Source organism: Cydia pomonella, chromosome 2, assembly GCF_033807575.1.
Source record: "Cydia pomonella isolate Wapato2018A chromosome 2, ilCydPomo1, whole genome shotgun sequence".
NCBI lineage: Eukaryota > Metazoa > Arthropoda > Insecta > Lepidoptera > Tortricidae > Cydia > Cydia pomonella.
The window spans coordinates 10,346,312-10,367,811 of NC_084704.1; the positions used below are offsets into that span (position 1 = coordinate 10,346,312).

Here is a 21,500-nt window from a genome sequence, read left to right on the forward strand (position 1 = left end):
TTTACGATAGTGTTAAAAAAACAGATAGTATAAAACTTGGCATCCTTCGAGCAACTGAGACACAGACTAGTAGTAGCGGTCGCAAAGATGTGGGGATGCAGGTAAAGCTGAACGTACATCAAAAGAATCATACTCCGAAACCTGAGTTTGTTTGTAATAATCAATTACTGCGGTATAGCTCCAAACCTTGTAAAAGATGGGCGGTGTCTCAAAATCCTATCATGGGCCCCGATTTTTAAACTTACCCACCACCTGAGTACCTAGGCAGGCCGTCTAGGTATCTACTCCCTCTGTCTGAGTAAGGTACCTACCGAACGCAGTCAGGCGGATCAGCCAATGGAATCGTGAGATGTTGTGACCTCAAAATACCAACTACCTATACGTGATCAGAGAGTGCACAACTAAAATTGTTTGGCCTGGTGTCTATTTCACCATGCTGACAATTGGTACCCGATACTGTCCATTTTCTGTACATTGCCGGGTCGATAATCACGGACAGTACAGTACAGTCCAACAAGTAAATATTGACGCTTTGTGCTTAGAAATTAGGTACAAGAAGTTGTCAGTGTCAGATGTATCGATTGAAAAGTTAGTAAAATAGGCGACTGATTGTTTTTGGTAAGCGGCAGCAAATTGGGAAAAGGTAGGTATAATCACAAAAGTTATTAGCTGTGTACCCCTGCAAACTCTTGTCTTCACAACACAAGTTAATAACTATGCTTCTGCTTTATCTAAGCGCTCATTAAAATCGCTTGCTTATATGCTCTGGTATAACAATAGAAAGTTAAAAAACTTCAAAATTGCCGCCATTTTGCAAGTGTAATTGGCGATTTTGGTTTTGCGCTAAAGCATTTGCAGAACGCCAACACTAACAAACATTTTTATGAACTATGTAATTTTAAGTCGCCTTGCGATAGGTAGTACAAATTGGAAGTTAGTTTAAGGGCCAGTTACACCAACCACAATTAGCGGACTGATGAACGTAAGCAGTGAACTATGAAACTTACCATACGTGGAGCCGACCCTTATTCTATTTCTTTATGAAGAGAGATAATAATCTCATCGTCATTTCAACAATTTCGATGAAAGTTATGTTTTTAACTCTCAAGTAATTTCTAAGAATTAAATGTACTCGGCCATATATATTTTTATTTTATTTATTTGCTTTTGTTGTTTGTGTAAAATAGGGGTAGTAAGTACTTTTATTAAGATTGCCTTATATTACCAGGCCTATGAAGATTTTTTTTATCAGGAAAAGTTATTTTAGTCACGCAGCAATCTTTAAAGGGCTATGGCTGTATCTCTTGAACCGTGTGTCGTAGATAGCGCGGACGTACTAACAAACGCCAACGATGGTTTGTAAGCGTGTGCCGACGATCCGCAGTGAGGCGGCAACATCAAAGGATTTGAAGCAATCGACCCCATGCGTTGTGGATTGGGGTGCGTACACACCAAGCTAACGAACGTTTTTCAGTGTTGGCTGTCGCACGTTCGTTGGTTCTAGCCAACGCCAACACGCATATCTTTCGTTGACATTCGTTGGTCTTGTGTGTACGCAGGCAATTTGCCTGCGTAAAATAATACCTACCGCCACGCAGCGTATTGCCGGCACACGCTAACGAATGATTATGGAACGGTCGTTAGCGTTTGTTGAGCCGTCCAGACAGGGCCAAACAAGGTCGGTGAAACCCATTCGTTGGCTTGGTGTGTACGCACTTTTACGAACGCGAAGCAGGGCGCTGCGGCGTTATTTACACGCGAACGTCGAGCGGCGCGGCGCGGCGCCTAAGAAACGAACCGTTGTTGCATAATCTAAGTGTAGGTGAGCGATCTATCTTGACACGATATGGCGAAGTGGCGCCGCGCGACGCGGTGCGGGCGCGATTAACACATTTGTTTTTTAGACGCGAATACAACGCGGCTAGAGGCATGGCCCGCGTGGCGCATGTAGAAATACCAAATTTTTATTTTTATAGATGTTTTGTAATGTATAGGAAAAAAAATTAAAAATAAATTATTCAAATGCACGGACATTGACATAAAGGACTTAGGCACCAATAGCGTATGGCACTGACGACTATGGTGAGTCCGCTGTGATAATAACTCGACAAAGTAATTATTCTTTAATATTACATTTTTTAAGGTAATTTTTTTCTATGACGCAGGAGGCAAGCGAGCAGACGGATCACCTGATAGTAAGCGATTACCACTGCCCATGGATACCTGCAACACCAGAGGGGTTTTAAGTGCGTTGCCGGAATTTAAGATGGAAGTACGCTCTTTTCTTGAAGGTCGTATCGGTCCGGAAATACCGCAGGCGACAGTTCATTCCACAGTTTAGCTGTGCGAGGTCTTCAGCTTACAGAGGCCTACCCCTAGTTTCGCTCATTGTCACTGACAGAGCGTTACCGATCTCCGCTTTGGTTTGTGCGGTTGTTCTTTTTTTTATACTACTTCGGTGGCAGACAAGCATACGGCCCGCCTGACGGCCTAGCAGTCTCCGTAGCCTATGGACGCCTGCAACTCCAGAGGAGTTACATGCGCGTTGCCTACCCAAACACTCCGCACAATCGTTGAGCTCTGGCAACCTTACTCACCGGCAGGAACACAACACTATGAGTAGGGTCTAGTGTTATTTGACTACGGTTTCTCCTCTGCAGATTGTACCTGCAGAGGAGAAACCGTAGCCAAATAACCTTCCTAACCGATATTCGCGAAATTTTGTGAGCCAGTTTGGTAGTTAAATAGTTTTTGTCGTTTCAATTTTTTTAAAGTTCAAAATGTTCTGTGCCAGTAACGCCTATAGCACTTAAGATAAGACTATTGTGAATTTTATATTAAAGGAAAAAATTACTCTTCCGGCAGGACTTGAACCTGCAACCTCCGCAATCTGTGCATTTGCTCTTATTCTATGTAACTCTAATTACGTCTTAGTGAGAGTAAAAGAAAAAGATCCCTCTGGCCTTTACTAGTTCAGTCAGTGAATGTGTTAAGCAACTACTTAAATTAAAGGGTGTAATAAATAAACAATTGTGTATACATGCCACATTATGAAAAACTTTATTCTTATACCAGTCCACTACATCTGCATACAAAATAAGTGCTTTCATCTTGTTTTGTACCTAAAAAAAGAAATACATAACATATAAAACCAATTCATGTTCAATCACATATTCTACTACATTAATGTTAGTCAGTAGGCATATTAATATTAATAATGAAGTGTCAGTCAAAGGTTCAAATACATAAAAAGCAATAATTTGAACAGTAAAAATGATTGTGAAATGCATTTTGGTTCTAGTTTCAAAGTGGCTCAGACCCACTACAGAAAGTGTAACACATTATTTCCATGTTAACTACTTTACTGTTAAAATTAAACTTTATATTAAGATAAACTTATACCAGAGGCTGCAAGATTAGTTGAGTATCACATAGAAACAATACACTACAGCAGGGGATCCCAACCAGTGGGGCATACCCCCCCAGAGGATTGCACTGAGACAAAGAGGGCAAGGAATACCTTGCTGGTAAAGAAGAACCAAAGGGTTTTTACCACAGCAGAAGTTAAATTTAAACTAGTGGCATAAAATACTGTTTTTCATCAGGGGGGGCTCAACACCAACAAAGGTTGGGAATCCTTGAACCACAGAGAGAACACTGCAGTGGGACTAGAGCTCCATAAAAGAGAAGCTCACATGTTCTGTTGAGCAGGGCTAGCAGGAGGAGGCTGGGCTTCTAAATTCTTAATTAGCTGCGCAAGCCAGTGCTTTGTAGAGTTGTCTTCCTGAAGGCAAGCTGTGAACGTAGCATCCCGCAGCTGATCCGGAAGACATTGTCTCAGTGCCTCCCTGGCCCTCGGGTTGTCAGACAGACGGAGATAACAGCGAACTACATGCTTCAACAACCTCGCAGAAGGATCTTTTGCTAAAGACAGCACCATCTTGCCGAGTATCATGGCTACATGTGAAAATCTATCATAGGTTTGACAAATGTAGCACAAACCACTGTCATCTAGCAAAATCTTTTGGAGTATGAATGTGGCAACCGTTTTAGAAAGTTCAGACCCATTTTCCATAATACGCAAGCACAGTGGAATTATTTCTGTGGTTAGCAGAAATGTTATAACTTCCTGTTCATCTGTCTTGACCAATGCTCCAATGACTCCCAGACTTGTCAATCGCAAGTATTCGAAGGGTCTAGTTTTAGAGACCGTGTGGAGAAAGGGGTACAGGAATAATGGAACATGGGCTTGAAGGAATGCAGATCTCGTCTCAGGATGAGAGGCTACACACTGCATCAAGGCTAAAGCGTTGCATACACGGTTGCTTTGATGCGCGGTAAGCGTCGGCGGGATCATTGCCACATAGATGTTCGTAATCTCTTGCAACAGCGCGGCTATGGTGCCAAAGCTGTGCCATAGCATGGGTGCCAAGTCGGGGACCACTTCCCGCTTTTTGCTCAATTCCAGGAGAGCATTCTCCCTCGTCTCTGGGTTACACAGCTCGAGGATCCACGTGTATATCTTCTCGCGGTCCACCACGGCTTGCATGTTGGCCGGGCTTTGCTGGGCGCTCATGTTGTTATTCATTGTTGCAGCTCAATGGGAGATTGTTGTAATACTAATAATACTATATACTTGGCACTGGCTTAAAATAAAATCTTAAGTAAAGGTCAAAACTCATTGTCCACTAAAACAAAACAGTTTCTAATTCATATCACAAATTATCAAAAATACTGAGTCTTGTCTTGACAAACGTCAAAGTAAAAGGGTAGACATTTTTATTTCTTCGCATCGTCTCGGCATTATTAAAAAAAAACTTATTAGATAGAATGATACCAACAATAATTTGTATATAAACAGTTTATTGATCATTGTTTGTTTTTATAATAAATAAATTGAATATAATATCTATATTTTTTTTTGTGACATAGAAGTAGTAGAACCATCCAAAAACCGAAAATGGTATCACTGTCATCATTATCGCTTCACTACCTCACAGCAGCGTCAGCAGCACTGCTGTCATCGTTCTGTTCTGTCACTTCTGTCAGACTACGGTTTGTGTGTATGAATCGTGTTGTATATCGTGGATCCTTTTTGGATATTTTTATTTTTAGTAGTAAATTACGTTTATTTATTTATTGCATTTACAGAGACATTTTTTACCTTCACTTTGGATCTAATGTTTAAATACTATGTAAATGTAAAAAGTGTACAGAACTTGGTCAGCTGTATTGGTACGCGTTAAATTAGGTAATAACTATTAACATTTTCGTAATCATTAGTTTAAGATCGAGCATTTTTAGGCCAGTCATAGACCATGGTAATACTTCTATTTTATATCTATCCGTAAAATTGTTTACGTATCATGAGTATTCACTCAGATTCCAATAATTGGCTGACGCCATAGCTATTTCGGACGTATAAAATAAACAATCTTTTGGTGTACTTGAACAGTCATGCGAACATTAATTAGTTGGGAACTAGGCAGGATATCTGAATGTTACAGCTATATGTGCTTTATATTAATAATTTAAATTTACTAGGAGACAGATCATCAAAGCCTACACATTAACATGTCTACTATGCCAGGAAGTTGCTTGTTTATACAGTACTTAAGGGCTTGGTTTATCATAAATCTGAAATAATGTTTTGGCATCTCAGCCATAACATCTTTCGTAGTTTCAAGATATATTTTTATAATATGTATGCTAGTTTAATGAGAAAACATTAGGGCTTTTTTTCATACAAACATTCTTGACATTTTCGTCTCTGGATGTTCAATATTATCATTACCTGTGTCTGTATGTTTTGCTGTTTTTGATATTCTTGTTTTTATAAGAACTAGGTTACTTCGAAAAGAGCTAAAACCGGCCAAATAAATGTGCCGTAAACAGACACCTAACATACATAATCGGCAACAATTGACACAGATAATTTCTTTCTCATTCCTTTCCCAAATTTGGTTAAGTTTTAGAGGAGGAAAATGTTGACAACAAAACCTCGATTTTTGCGATTTGTACACAGGATTTTTCACCTAAGCTAAGTCCTTATCACATTTTTAGGAAAGGTCCCCATAACCCGACAGATATCTATCTTCAGTTCATATTATACTGAGCTGTGTTCTAAGGAAAACATTAAATGATCAGGAAAAGGATTTAAAGGCTTTTGATAAAAGCTTATATTGTTATAATAAGATAGTTCTTATTCATCCTCTATTATATTCTACAACATTTCGAATCTAGATCTATGATGATAATGTTTCATCATAGCTCAAAAACGGTATAGACCTATAGACCTTATCCTAAAATAGTTTTACCAAAGAAAATTTGAAATAGAGGTGGATTGTCTAAGTAAACTTTGTAGCCATAGTTATTTTACTGCCATGCCGCCTGCCTTTTTGAGCGATGGCGCCAAATCTTTGGCCTATGCTAGGGGATGGTGCCACTTTTTGATATTTAATTAATTTAACACATATCAGTGAAAGAATGAGGATCAAAGTCAAATGGCATTCTTAAAAGTTTTAATCTTGTGTCGAAAGATGGCAGTAAATTTACTGAGGCTACAAAGTTTACTTTGTTAATCCACCTCTATTTCGAATTCTCTTTGGTTTTACTAAGGTTTCAGATACTTCCGACTATCTTCTTTAATTATAGATATACTTAATACTTATGGGAATAGTGATTAGGCGGGTCCAGACAGAGCGAGCATACGTGCGAAGCAATTTCCTCATGCACAAACTGGCCAGTGTAGACGTGGCTCGGCCGAGGTAGCACGCGCGTTTTCCTCGCCCGAGCGCGCTTCCTCGGTCAGGGAGGCGAACAGTCGAGCATACGCGCGAGGAAATTGCCTTGCGCATATGCTCGCTCTGTGTGGACCTGCCTATTTAATTTTTACTAATAAACAAGTAATCTATAAAAAGACAACTAAGCTCTCTAGCAGTGAAGCTGTAGGCTGGAGGGCATTGTCACTTACTCTTTTATGTATATCATCTATTTCAGCGTATAATTTATTTATAGGAGTGTGAATAATTTAAAAATAAATCAATATTTGATAAAAAAGGCAAAATAGATTAATAATCAATTTTCAATAATCTCTGCAGTCTATGGTGTATCCGGGATCATGATCAGATCAGAAATGACAAAAAAGATAGTAATATGTATCAACTATCCTTGTTGAACAAAAAAATCACAAAAAAAAAGCTATTCTATAGAAAACGATGATGCATGTATCCCATCCATGTATGTCCCATGGGACTAGAGATGTTTTTCTTCACAAGTTCAGTATTACCATTATAACCAATTTTTGTAATCACAACCTTAATCACCCTGTTGTTGGATTGTTAAATTTTATTGTTGATACTGGCCTTAACAATTGATATTGTATTATAGTCGTAGAAAGACCATTATACCTTGCAGAATCATGGAGGTCTCCCACTCCCTTACCCTGAACGAAACGGCGCTGCAACAGCTACCTGATGACAAGAAGCCACATTTCATCTTCGAATGGCTTCGATTCCTCGACAAAGTCCTTGTGGCGGCTCATAAGGTATTCTTCTTACTACTACAAATGAATTTTACGTTTATCTTCTATCTCCTCTCTCTTTATCTCTTTTAGCAATCATCATTTGCATCTGCTGATGCATAGATGAGTATATGTTATTACTATTACTGCTGCTTCACATATTTCACTTTTGAAGAGTGAAACCAATGACAAGTTCCATGTCATTCTAGATGCGGCTGTGTCATTTTAAAATTGTTTGTTGATTACCATGTTGTTTGTTTATTTATCATTTGAAATGGTTCATTTATCATTAACCACATCACAGATTAAAACAATAGTACCTGGGCGACCGGTTATATTTATTGTAATATGGTGGTGATAATCTTAACTACATTTTTTTACTAAATTAAACTTGTCTAAATATATTTAAAAAAAAAGTCAGTCACCGGGCGAGATTCGAACCCGTAACACTCGTTTAGCAGTCCGCGTCTTAACCCGCTGGACCAGACGGATAGTGGCTGGCAACACGAAATTAGCGACCATATTCTGCGACGAAAGAAAAACGCATGAAAACTCGAAAACACGTGTTTTCCCAAACATAAGACTAATCTAGATAGATTGTATACCCCCAAAAACCCCCATATACCAAATTTCAGCGAAATCGTTAGAGCCGTTTCCGAGATCACAGAAATATATATATATATATACAAGAATTGCTCGTTTAAAGGTATAAGATATTATTCTTTCATTTTCCAGTCTGACATCAAGAGCTGTCAACAAAAGCTGGTAGCCCAATTAGTGAACCTCCTCCGTGAAAACCTGGGTTCCCCGGCTCGACGGCTGCTTGCTCGCTGTTTGGCCACACTGTTCTCTGTTGGAGACACCTTCTTACTGTTTGATACCGTCAACAAATGCAATGATATCATTAAAGTTAAAGATGACTCACCTTCATACTTGCCAACAAGATTGTAAGTAATTTTATATTATGATGCTGTTTCCAAGGAACTTATAGTTGCCTGACTGACTGAAAATTGTCGAGAGCTATACAGAAAAATAATACCTATATTATATATCTCTCAACCTCAACATGCACCCTTCGAAATCCTTATTTTGTTTAAGAGATTTTTATATCTGGTTAAGAGTCAAACGAAATGCCGGGAAGAAAAGAAGAGAAACTCAAAGTGATCAAAACATTTATTTTCAGAGCTGCGATATGTTGCTTAGGGGGGATGTACGAGAAACTTGGCCGAATGATGGGGCGTTCGTACGAGGAAACAGTGACGACCCTAGTCAGGTCGCTGAAGAGCGCCGAATCGCAGACAAGACTGGAAATAATGAATACATTGGAAAAGGTAAACCTGTATAATAACTTCATACGGAATGTGTTTTTTATCAGGAAGACCGAAAGAGTTAATGTTGTTTTTCCTGTACATTGCAATTAGAATTAATTACGATAACTCGTGCACTGTAAATGTGTCATGGCTTCGCCTGCTTCACTTTTTGTTATCTCTGTACATGTATAGTGAATTTATTTCTATATGTCAATTGTTGTAACCCATTTATTTAAACGAGTGTTATTTACAGTTAAATCTAAATACATATATATAATAGAAAAAAATAATTAAATGTATTAATTTAAATACCACAATAAGGACGCTATGTTACGACTTGATTACCTAAAATACTTTCCCGCAAAATCACGTGTCAAAAATACACCGTAACTTCTATTACGAAGTGATTGAAGACAGGTCGTACAGTCAGCATCAAAAGTAGCGGATCAAATAACGCTTCATAAGTATCTGTAACAGCATAACAAAAAGTGATGTGTTTAATAATAATATAGAACAACAAAGATTGTAAAAGATATACCTTTGAACGCGAATTCTAGAAATTTATCTGTATTTGGAAAAGTTATCCGGAATATCAGATACTTTTGGCGCGTTATTTCATTCGCTACTTTTGATGCTGACTGTACGTCGGTAAACTCATAAAAAATCGTGGCCCTCTGTCGTCAAACGTGCTGATGACGTGTGTTTAATTAGTCGATCACAGTTTTGCAACACATTACACCAAGAGCATACAACCTATTTTATCCGGCCTATCCGGGCATTATGTATCGGTTTAGTACTATATTATGTCACTTCGATTGCGAGGAAAATACGCAGATAAATTACATGTTTGAGCGTGTTAAATGATATTTATATTTAACGGTCTGCTAGCAAATAGCTTGGCGGCGGTGGCTTAGTGGCCCTGCCTAAGTGGTCCCGGGTTATGAATCCCGGTAATATATGTTTTATATATGTATTTATCTATATAGGTATCTTTATTGTTAAGTTGTTGCTGTCGTAAGTTTTGTTGTATGCCCTCCATGATACATTCGACAGGTGTCTTTTGACACATTCTTGGTTTGAGTTTTATCAAGAACTATCTTTTTAAAAATATTTATGTTGTAAATCGTTCTTGTCGTTTCAATAGGTCAATACAGTGGGACTTTGTTGAATCAAGTATTTGGGTCCGATTTAGAGGGAATTGGCTAAAGCAAGCTGATGGCACCATAACCATCAGAGATCATCTCCAACTACTATCAAAATAATATTGGATCAAGTTTTTGACAGCAATTTGACGGCGAATTATTTTAGGCGTTCACTTAAAAAGTTTATTTGATTACCTGAGCAACCGGCAAATCGTCCCGCTTTGTCGCTTGCCATAAGGACGCCTTGACATGTTATTCGTATAGAAACACAAGCAAATCTCGTCCTTATGGCAAGCGACAAGGTGGGACGTTTTGCTGGTTTCGGTCACATATAAAGTAAACTAGAAAATATTCGCGAAAAGCACTCTGAATTCGGCGAATTCGCTACGAATCAGGCCTTAGTACAAGCTTTGCTTAGTTTGGGCCTAGGGAGATCTGTGTACGATTGCCCCCAAATATTTATTTATTTAAGCGTGGTATTAAGTCCGCGTTTTGTCACTGTATATTTTTTACTATGCAATAAGGTTTAAATAAATAAATAAATAAAATCATATTATTGCGATAACGGTATATTGTTTTTCAGATTTGCGTCGGAATGGGCCTAGCCGCGCCCGGTGCCTTGCGCGAGGTGTCCCGAGCCGCGCGCGCAGCCTTGCTGTCCGACCGCGCGCCCGCCGTCCGCGCTGCGGCGGCTAATGCACTACGTCACATGCTGCCACTGATGAAGCTCACCGCAGCAGACCTAGATGCTATAGCTGCGGCTTGCTTGAGAGCTGCGCAGCCGACTGATTACACGCTCAGGTAATTTAAACCCTTTGCAGCTAATTTAGAGTTTATATTTGAGAAACGACCGCGCGACAGAAGACTGCATTGCGGCGGCCAATGCGATGCATGCTACCACTTATAAGATTAGATTAAATTAAAAATTAAATTAAAATTTCTTTATTAAAGACAACATATGGTCCATAAATGTGTTAGTTATAGCTTATCAGTTATGTTAGTAGCAACCGTAACCTAATAAAAAAAATCCGCTGACCCATTGCCCACAACAGAGCTTGCTTATTAGCTATCATGTTTAGAATGCTGTTGCTACTCCCGCGAACTCTGTGAAGCAGTGAGGCCGCTTTCTTGCGCCACACGGCATCAAAACCGTCTGTGCGCGCCTCGGCGAACATGGACGATGTGCTGCAGAAACGCGGAAGTCTCAAGAGCATGCTAGAAGCATTATTGTATTGAATGTGCAAGGCATTGTAAGCTCGCTGAGTATATCTAATCCACAGACTTGACGTGTACAATGATGTACAGGAAGCCTTAAAGAGAGTGATTTTGACTTCATCTGTACACCGAGCAAATCTGCGGGCTAGCATGTTCGCTCTAACTGACAATGCCCTGCGCTCCCTCTCCATATCTAAATCGTCCTTTAAGTTGTCGGTCAGCAAATGTCCCAAATATTTGAAATGTGTCACTCTTTGTAGTGCAACACTTTTAAGGATGATAGGTGGTATAAAAACAAGACATTTACTTCCCGCCTTAAAGACCATGATCTTAGTTTTACTTACATTGTAAGTCAAACCATGCGCTGTCGCGTACGCCTCACACGCCTGGATTAGCTGACGCAATGCACTGACTGAGGGGGCCAGCACCATGTCATCTGCGTAACTCAGGTTATTGACGCAGACACCGTCAACAAAACAGCCGACTTGAGTGTTGCTGAGCTCCTCAATCAGCGCATTCATGTATAAACTGAACATTAAAGGTGAGCTCAACCCCCCCTGCCTTACTCCGCAGTCCAGCCCACATGGGTCCGACAGCTCTCCTGCCTACCTCACTCGATTTTCCTGGTGTAAGTACCAGTACTTAACTAGTGAAATAAACTCCGGTGGTAGCCCTATTCCTAGACTAGACCTAGATTAGATCTAGATGTATAATTAAAAGGAAACGTCTACAAATATCGAAAAGACTTGATGTAGGGATGATTTTTCTTTTTAAATATTTATGTTTACTTTCAGATGTGCGGTATCAGGGTTACTGGGCGCTCTAATAGCGGCGACGCAGGCAGGCGAAACGTCTAATTTGAATAGCAAGCTCAAAGTGGGTGCACAAGCAGGTACGTTTTTAACTATCGATTAATTTTCGATCTGCATACTTATTATAGTCGCGCTAATCGCACTTGACGCGACATGATACACTGCTCGTCATGCACAATAAAAGGGATGATGACACATGTTGAATTTTATAACAAAATCTAGTAAAATAGATAGCAAATGAGCAGTTTATCGCAATAATGTGGTTATTAAAATAATACATGGAAATGATAAAAAAAATATAGGACCTGAAAGTTTCAAAAATTAAATGTTTTTTTTTCCAAAAAGGAATAAAGTAAGGGTACCATTCGATTCCTTACATTTTATCCAAAAAAATATTTTATACATAAACGCAATATTTCACCGACAAAATCGCAATTTTAATGTTTTTCATACTTCAAGATGGGCTCTTGGTGACCGTGACGTCACGTTTGCTTATAGTTTTGTTGGGAGCGTTTCGCGAGTGAAGTACGACTGTCGGACTTTGACTATCATTTCTGACTTTTGTCTTTTGTGTTTTGACTTTCTGGCTTTAATGCAATGGGTCCCATATAGACATATGATTCTAAAAACGAACCTGATCGATTGATACCCTTAATAAAAAAATGTCATCTAGCCTATTGTGATCATAATACGCCATCCAAAAATAACTCATTTGTCACCCTGTATTGTGGCTACCTTTACTACCTACTACTACGTCAAGTATATGACTTGTTAGGTAATCCTAAAGTGGATTTTTGTCACTTTTAACATGAGCTTATACATTTTCAGTGCAACAAAGTAAAAAGGACCCACCGAAGAACGTAGTATCGTTAGACGAAGCGCTGAACCTCTTGATGGGTGCTTTCTTAAGAGGCGGCACCTCATTCTTGAAAGGCGAGCTCATCAAGTCTGGCTCGGGTGTAAGCCGGGAGGTCCGCGTCTGCGTTACTCATGTAAGCATAGTTTAAAATATTCACATTAGATTTGCGAAGCAGTTTTAAAAATGGTGCCCGCAGTTTTTGCAGCGGAAGTAGGATGCGCTGTATGACCCCGTACATAAGCTGCGTTTCCACAGAGATGTGCGAGGGATGCGTTTGTCAATAGAATCACTTATATTATGATATTTGTGTCCCGTTCTCGGAAACACAGCCTAATGCAGACGTTTTACTCCATACTGGCCTCAATGAACTATTAATAGTTTGTGTTAATGTGTTCTTATTTATTTGTAAGAATGGGATAAATCATAAATAATGTGGCCACGGCCGGCAAAACGTCCCACTTTGTCGCTTGCCATGAGGACACCTTGTCAGGTTCGTATAAAGATACAAGCAAATCTCGTTCTTATGGCAAGCGACACAGTGGGACGTTTTGCCGGCCGCGGTCACAATTGACTGATTGAGGCTAGTAAAGTTTTATGAATAAGAGGGTTATTATATTCCTTTTTTATTGTTTTTGATAGGGATAATAAGTAGCTTTGGTTTTGAATTTAGTATTCTGTGTAACTTTAAGTATTATAACTTGTGTCAATTTCCAGGCCTACGTGATATTCGTGCAGAACATGGGCGGCGTGTGGTTGGAGCGCAACCTGACGACGTTCCTCGCGCACGCGCTGGACTTGGTGGCCAACCCCAAGGCCGCCAGCTCCCACGTCGACGCCGTTTATTCTAGGTTCGCAGATTGTAACATAGTTGGCCTCTTATGTCAAAAATCACTACACCTTATAAAAAAAAGTCCCTCGCCGCGTCTGTCTGTGTGTATGGTCCGGTTTTTCCTGCGGTTTTCACCTATTAGAGTGATTCTTGAGGAAGGTTTAGGTGTATAATTTGTTAAGGTTTTGTGTAACCCGTGCGAAGCGGGCGGGTTGCGAGTAATATATAAATTAGTATTGCATTGAGTCCGTAAACCTGACAGCTAAAGCATATAACAATGTACGGCAGTGCATGATGCGGTAACTAACTAATAACTAAGGTTGCCAGAGCTAAATGAGGGTGCGAGGTATTAAGGTCGGCAACGCGATTGTAACACCTTTGAAGCTACAGGCGTTCATAGGGCGGTTCGTTGACCGCTTGTGTTGTGTAGTATGTAGTATAAATAAATAAGTAAAATGTAAGTTGTCAAGCGTTTTGTCAATCCAGTTATAACTATATACTTCCCTATATTTTGTTTTTGGATCTAGCAAAATAAAGAGTTAGTGTTCTTAGATTGGATCTAATTAAGTACTTCTTAATTTAAGTACATACTAACAACATTCGTTCCCTGAAATATATTTAATTGAAAGAATAACTCTACTTTTTTGCCCCATTGTATGTGTCTTGTATTCTCTATCTATTCTACGGTAAAGTGCTAATAATTAAAGAATTTCAACAGGAAATGTATAAACTACATTCTACGCAACACACTCGGCAAAATGTTGGGCGAGAAGGCGCAAGCTTCGGCGTGCCGCGAGATCATTCAGATCGTCATCAAACAGATGAACAGTATCGACTTCAACCCGGAAAACGCTAAGGATTGTAACCAGGTACTGTCGTATTTGCCGATTTATGGTTCGGTCATAAATTATAAATCGACCTTATTAACAACCCACACTTGTAACTTTTTACCAAAACGTCACTTTATTCATAAATATTTGATAAATAAAAAAAAACAAGAGGAACATATAAAATAATATCTGTTTTGAATTTGCGGTCTGCGTTTTTTGTAGATTTCTATCGCCATCTAGTGGTACATCAGAAGTAACCAAGTTATATAGCGCGAGTAGTATAGCGTTTTTTTAGTTTTATACCACCGACGCAAAAGAGGGGTGTCATTTGTTTGACTCCAATGTCTGGTCTGTCTGGCATCGTAGCTCACCAACGGATGTACCGATTTCGATAAGGGTTTTTAAACGTGAAAGCGAATTCCACTGCGGTGGTTCTTTCGTTTGATAGAAATCGATCCAGCAGTTTGAAGAGTATCAGCTCTTTTCCAAGATGATGTAAGGCATTTTGGCATAAAATGCTTTTTTTACGACTTTATAACAGTGACCAAAAGTGTAGTAAAGGTATACTGGGTGACATTTTTAGGTGATACAAGATTGTAATTGCTATGTTCAACTTTTACTATAGAAGGAACTTTGAATACACAACAAAAAAATCTGGTCTTTATACTTATACTTCATACAACGACACCTTGTATAACGTAAGCAATTACACCGCGTATAATATATAAAGCGGTTACGTTATAATAGTGACTATCGACAGGCAATGCAAAGCTTAAACCGTTGAAGGTAGGACTTTGAAATTTGCAACATTCTTCAAATATTCAAGAAATTGAACCCCAAGGAGGGTGAAAATTGGGTCGAGTTTTTAACTTCTATGCGGTAAACAACTAATACATATTGTATAAATTTAGGCAAAGGCCGACAGTACTGTGTTCTATGTTCACAAATGGTTATATTTTATAGGAGACACTGTTCAGCCAACATCTGCTGGTGTGCGCGTTGATGGAAGCGGGTGAGCTCACCCTACAACTTGGCACATCAGTACAAAACCTCGTGTCAGATACCTCGTTGAATATGATCGACGCCATATTTGCGGTAAGTGAAAAGTGTAGTCATTTAACATAAGAAAAAATATAGACTTGAAACCTCTAGAATCATTTGCGGATGATCACCCTTATTCATTAAACTTTACAAGCCTCAATTAGTTTATTTATGTTTTACCCCTTTCTTACAAACGGTTCCTATCTTCGGCATTTTTTTTCGTAATAATTATATTTTGCATATAACTAGGCATAGTATATTGTTAGCATAAACTCACTTGGTACTGGATAGTTACGCATACGTACTCTATGCATAATTTATATTGATCGAAGTATCTTTTGTCATAAAATCTATGAAGAATCTGTCGATCACTCTGATCGAAATATCTGTTATCTGTTTCATTTCGCATAATTTTATTGGTAATAATTTATTTTTGCATAGTTCGCTATTAATCATAAACTACTACAAGCATAAAATCAAGGCAGAAAAGTTTTGCATACTTGCAAGAGTTATATATGTTTGTAGGACGAATATTAGTCGGGACACTTCGGAAATTGAACAAACGCAAAATAAAACGATTCGTATCAAAAGTCGGCCAAGATAAGTCTATTTAAGATTCGGACTCGCTAGTATTCGGGCTAATAAACTTAATGATGATGATGAAATGAATGACTGAAGCTTTCTGCAAATTTAACATTCGTCGAAAAATAGTTCTGCCAAATGGACAGAATCCCTTACAAACACATAAATCAATATGACAGGTCAAGACAAACGACTAATAGCTAACTCAGGCTTGTAGCGCGTTTATGAATAACGTCATTAATGTATATTTATTTGAAATATTCGTTGGTTTTAATCTCAAGGTAGTCTCTGGGTAGGCATAGTATTGAAAGAAGGACTTTATGAATAGTTGAAGGTTATCCAAGACAATGCTTCAACAGTTTTCGAGTGCACTCCCTTTGTAGTTTTCGGAAACGTGTTTGAACTGTGTAAAATCTTAAGTACAAGTTTAAGCTTGCTATTTTAGCAATAAGACGGCAGACTTCCAGCGCGTACGGTGTATGTTTCAGAACCCAGGACATGCAGTGATCGATATAAACAAGGCCACTAACACTACTATAAGGTGTCATGCATTTTAGGTATTGGAGCACCCGTGCGTGGCGGCCCGCTTGGCGGGTGCGTGGTGCGTGCGGTGCGTGTGCGTGGCGCTGCCGTCGCAGATCACGCCGCTGCTGGACAAGTGCGTGGACGCGCTGGACGCGCCGCGCTCGTCACCTACGCCTCATCATATATCTGGTAACTACTTTATAGTCGCTGCTTGAGCGCCCGTGCGTGGCCGGTGCGTGGTGCGTGCTGTGTGTGTACATGAAGCTATTGGATAAATGCGTGGACGCTCTGGACGATAAACTCGAGGGAATTTCTCAACTTCCTTGAGTGTGATGAACACCGGTAGTCAATTTTTATAGACTATTGTTTATCAAAAAAATACTACTTGTCTTAAAAATGTATACGTTCGGCACGTTAAAACATAGGAAATGTTTGATTCGCTCAAGTGACTAGATGCTAAGTCAACATACCACTTTACTTGGCCTGTCAAAGTCACATTTATTTAACCTTTTTTTCTTCTACACAGGATATTCCGCAGCCCTAGCAGCAGTGCTGGGCTCAGTCCGTCTCTCCCCTCTCGGAGTGCCGCACGGCCGAGGCAAGGTGGCCTTCAACGCGGCTGAACAGTTGCTAAGATCGGCCGGGCAAAGCAGCCGACTGACGGCTGCGAGAACGAATGCGGGATGGCTCATCGTTGGAGCTATTTGCACATTAGGTAGAGAAATATAAAATAACCCGCTTAATAAGATCACATTTAATACGATTTCCCACTTAGGGCTGTTATTTGCCTGCAGTTAAATGAAGCGGACGGAAATGAATGAATTTTTTTTAATTATTTTGTATACCACTTTAAACTCTGTACTATGTCATGCATTTATTAATTACCTACCGATGTTTTGAAGTCCCTGTACGCGTGACAGACAAGAAGATGCCTAACACCTTCCCTGTTTCGATCTGTAATTTACTATGTATACTTTTATTTTCAATGGAACTAAAGGTCTGTTTGTTATCACTTAAGCTTATATATATTAATATGTGACTGTTTGTTTCCTAAATAAATTTAACAAAAAAAAAAAAAAACATTCTAATGTCGGTAGGTGTTCCCGTGGTGCGCGGACTGTTACCGCGAATGCTTTTGCTATGGAGGAACAGTTTCCCGAGATCCGCCAAGGAGATGGAGTCGGAGAAAGCCCGAGGCGATGCATTCACCTGGCAGGTTGGTGTCTTACCATAATCTCTTGTAAAAAATCTTCGTATAAACTCTTCATAAGAGTTTATACGAAGAGGTGATACTTTCTTTACAAAGCTTTCAAATAATTACCCCGCAACAGAAAAACGTAATACAAAACTGATGTTTCATAGAGCCATTTATATATAAAATTTCGTTGTCACATGATACAATAACGTTTTAAATCCAGATATTATGAATGGTTCCAACTGTCAGTACTGTTTCTTTTGAATAGGTGACATTGGAAGGCCGCGCCGGGGCATTGTCGGCGCTCCACAGCCTGCTGATTCACTGTCCGGCGCTGGTCAACAACGACGATACCGCCAAGCGGTTGACGCAGCCCATAGATGGAGCGATCGCGGTCCTTACCAAGTAAGTCAACAATTAAACTAGTCATATTTATTTAAACTAATGATGTCCAGATTTTCAAGCTGTCCGATTATCACAAACCTTGTAGATGAGTTAATTTAAGTCTGCTTTTTACGTTTATCTTGATCCCTAAATATGTACCTATTTTTACCTATACCTATAAAAAAACTTTGCTTTAGTACACGCACAGGGTTGTTGAACTGAATTAGGTAAACTACACTAAAATTGCAAGTGCCATAGGCTGCGGTGGCTGCTTAACATCAGACAGGCTCCAAGTTTGTTTATCATCGTCTTGGTAAAAAAAGTTGAATAAACAAAAGGCACGTTGCCGATTGATTTTAAAGTTACATAGGCTAGGTTTAAGCGAGGTTTGTCAATCTATCTGCGATGTGGCGTTATCGCTGCCACCGACTTATTACACTTTATCAGTGCAAAATAAAATCAAGATAATCGAATTTAAACTGTCGTAAGACATATTAACATTAAAATGATTCTACGGTTTTTAATCACTCGCGCGACATGTTTCGGAGAGCTTAGGTCTCCTTTCTCAAGCACTAACAGTGCGAGCAGCGTTCACGACGTCCGTGAATCGCGTACTGCACCGCGCCGCGTCGCACGCTGCGCGCGCACTGAGAGAACCGGTTGGGGGAGATCTTGCGTTGTCGTAGTAGGCGGGCATAGTGGTGTGGTGCTTGGGTTTGGGTCACCTAACACTTGTAGCGACAAGCAGCACGAACTCACTATGTCCACTATACTGTCACCACACTCACAAATATGTCGCGCGAGTGACTAAAAATTTTAAAGTCAAGATAATTATTATTTGTTCACCAGTGTTGGCGGTGTACTCCGCAACTACGGCGGTTCTCTAAAAGCACCGGCAGCGCTGCTGAGACTCCGCCTGTACCAGGCCTGCGCGGCGCTCGGGCCGGGCGCGCAGCCCGCGGCGCCGCTGCTGCGGCTGCTGGCGGGCGAGCTGGCCGGCACGCCGGACCCGACCACCGCCAACCTCGCCACTGGTCAGTACAGCACCGGCAGCGCTGACTCCCCTGTACCAGGCCTGCGCGGCGCTCGGGCCGGGCGCGCAGCCCGCGGCGCCGCTGCTGCGGCTGCTGGCGGGCGAGCTGGCCGGCACGCCGGACCCGACCACCGCCAACCTCGCCACTGGTCAGTACAGCACCGGCAGCGCTGACTCCCCTGTACCAGGCCTGCGCGGCGCTCGGGCCGGGCGCGCAGCCCGCGGCGCCGCTGCTGCGGCTGCTGGCGGGCGAGCTGGCCGGCACGCCGGACCCGACCACCGCCAACCTCGCCACTGGTCAGTACAGCACCGGCAGCGCTGACTCCCCTGTACCAGGCCTGCGCGGCGCTCGGGCCGGGCGCGCAGCCCGCGGCGCCGCTGCTGCGGCTGCTGGCGGGCGAGCTGGCCGGCACGCCGGACCCGACCACCGCCAACCTCGCCACTGGTCAGTACAGCACCGGCAGCGCTGACTCCCCTGTACCAGGCCTGCGCGGCGCTCGGGCCGGGCGCGCAGCCCGCGGCGCCGCTGCTGCGGCTGCTGGCGGGCGAGCTGGCCGGCACGCCGGACCCGACCACCGCCAACCTCGCCACTGGTCAGTACAGCACCGGCAGCGCTGACTCCCCTGTACCAGGCTTGCGCGGCGCTCGGGCCGGGCGCGCAGCCCGCGGCGCCGCTGCTGCGGCTGCTGGCGGGCGAGCTGGCCGGCACGCCGGACCCGACCACCGCCAACCTCGCCACTGGTCAGTACAGCACCGGCAGCGCTGACTCCCCTGTACCAGGCCTGCGCGGCGCTCGGGCCGGGCGCGCAGTCCGCGGCGCCGCTGCTGCGGCTGCTGGCGGGCGAGCTGGCCGGCACGCCGGACCCGACCACCGCCAACCTCGCCACTGGTCAGTACAGCACCGGCAGCGCTGACTCCCCTGTACCAGGCCTGCGCGGCGCTCGGGCCGGGCGCGCAGCCCGCGGCGCCGCTGCTGCGGCTGCTGGCGGGCGAGCTGGCCGGCACGCCGGACCCGACCACCGCCAACCTCGCCACTGGTCAGTACAGCACCGGCAGCGCTGACTCCCCTGTACCAGGCCTGCGCGGCGCTCGGGCCGGGCGCGCAGCCCGCGGCGCCGCTGCTGCGGCTGCTGGCGGGCGAGCTGGCCGGCACGCCGGACCCGACCACCGCCAACCTCGCCACTGGTCAGTACAGCACCGGCAGCGCTGACTCCCCTGTACCAGGCCTGCGCGGCGCTCGGGCCGGGCGCGCAGCCCGCGGCGCCGCTGCTGCGGCTGCTGGCGGGCGAGCTGGCCGGCACGCCGGACCCGACCACCGCCAACCTCGCCACTGGTCAGTACAGCACCGGCAGCGCTGACTCCCCTGTACCAGGCCTGCGCGGCGCTCGGGCCGGGCGCGCAGCCCGCGGCGCCGCTGCTGCGGCTGCTGGCGGGCGAGCTGGCCGGCACGCCGGACCCGACCACCGCCAACCTCGCCACTGGTCAGTACAGCACCGGCAGCGCTGACTCCCCTGTACCAGGCCTGCGCGGCGCTCGGGCCGGGCGCGCAGCCCGCGGCGCCGCTGCTGCGGCTGCTGGCGGGCGAGCTGGCCGGCACGCCGGACCCGACCACCGCCAACCTCGCCACTGGTCAGTACAGCACCGGCAGCGCTGACTCCCCTGTACCAGGCCTGCGCGGCGCTCGGGCCGGGCGCGCAGCCCGCGGCGCCGCTGCTGCGGCTGCTGGCGGGCGAGCTGGCCGGCACGCCGGACCCGACCACCGCCAACCTCGCCACTGGTCAGTACAGCACCGGCAGCGCTGACTCCCCTGTACCAGGCCTGCGCGGCGCTCGGGCCGGGCGCGCAGCCCGCGGCGCCGCTGCTGCGGCTGCTGGCGGGCGAGCTGGCCGGCACGCCGGACCCGACCACCGCCAACCTCGCCACTGGTCAGTACAGCACCGGCAGCGCTGACTCCCCTGTACCAGGCCTGCGCGGCGCTCGGGCCGGGCGCGCAGCCCGCGGCGCCGCTGCTGCGGCTGCTGGCGGGCGAGCTGGCCGGCACGCCGGACCCGACCACCGCCAACCTCGCCACTGGTCAGTACAGCACCGGCAGCGCTGATTCCGCTGTACCTACCAGCTGACGCTGTTCCAACCCGCAAAGACTGACGTAGTATTTAATTAGATGCATATCTCTGTACTGTACGGATATGACGGTTGTATTTGACTAGAGTCAGTCTACAGC

At 43.6% G+C, this 21,500-nt stretch overlaps 2 protein-coding genes and 1 long non-coding RNA gene across 3 annotated transcripts in view; 2 read left to right on the forward strand and 1 right to left on the reverse strand.

Annotated features, from left to right (window-relative positions):
- Positions 1 to 265: 265 nt before the first annotated feature.
- Positions 266 to 3,046, forward strand: LOC133533901 (uncharacterized). Its single transcript, XR_009801940.1, has 2 exons — positions 266 to 2,082; positions 2,166 to 3,046. It is a non-coding gene; the product is annotated as an uncharacterized LOC133533901 (long non-coding RNA).
- LOC133533893 (CCR4-NOT transcription complex subunit 9) lies at positions 3,038 to 4,779 on the reverse strand. Its single transcript, XM_061872977.1, has 2 exons — positions 3,696 to 4,779; positions 3,038 to 3,122 (listed from the first exon to the last, which is right to left on the reverse strand). The coding sequence occupies exons 1-2, from the start codon at positions 4,586 to 4,588 to the stop codon at positions 3,107 to 3,109; spliced, it is 909 nt and encodes a 302-aa protein (XP_061728961.1). The 5' UTR covers positions 4,589 to 4,779; the 3' UTR covers positions 3,038 to 3,106.
- A 253-nt stretch (positions 4,780 to 5,032) lies between these two features.
- LOC133533970 (HEAT repeat-containing protein 5B) overlaps positions 5,033 to 21,500 on the forward strand; it is a 38,159-nt gene continuing 21,691 nt past the window's right edge. Inside the window, exons 1-15 of the mRNA XM_061873063.1 lie at positions 5,033 to 5,251; positions 7,417 to 7,546; positions 8,258 to 8,469; positions 8,706 to 8,853; positions 10,558 to 10,775; positions 11,984 to 12,081; positions 12,830 to 12,993; positions 13,575 to 13,708; positions 14,408 to 14,558; positions 15,483 to 15,614; positions 16,700 to 16,856; positions 17,194 to 17,382; positions 17,765 to 17,883; positions 18,131 to 18,267; positions 19,096 to 19,280. Coding sequence (XP_061729047.1) covers positions 7,421 to 7,546; positions 8,258 to 8,469; positions 8,706 to 8,853; positions 10,558 to 10,775; positions 11,984 to 12,081; positions 12,830 to 12,993; positions 13,575 to 13,708; positions 14,408 to 14,558; positions 15,483 to 15,614; positions 16,700 to 16,856; positions 17,194 to 17,382; positions 17,765 to 17,883; positions 18,131 to 18,267; positions 19,096 to 19,280 — 2,170 coding nt within the window. The 5' untranslated portion in view covers positions 5,033 to 5,251; positions 7,417 to 7,420. The remainder of the gene's footprint in view (positions 5,252 to 7,416; positions 7,547 to 8,257; positions 8,470 to 8,705; positions 8,854 to 10,557; positions 10,776 to 11,983; positions 12,082 to 12,829; positions 12,994 to 13,574; positions 13,709 to 14,407; positions 14,559 to 15,482; positions 15,615 to 16,699; positions 16,857 to 17,193; positions 17,383 to 17,764; positions 17,884 to 18,130; positions 18,268 to 19,095; positions 19,281 to 21,500) is intronic.

Bases quoted from the DNA above. Each gene is read 5' to 3' on its own strand.
- LOC133533893 (XM_061872977.1), bottom strand. From the start codon at position 4,588: ATGAATAACAACATGAGCGCCCAGCAAAGCCCGGCCAACATGCAAGCC.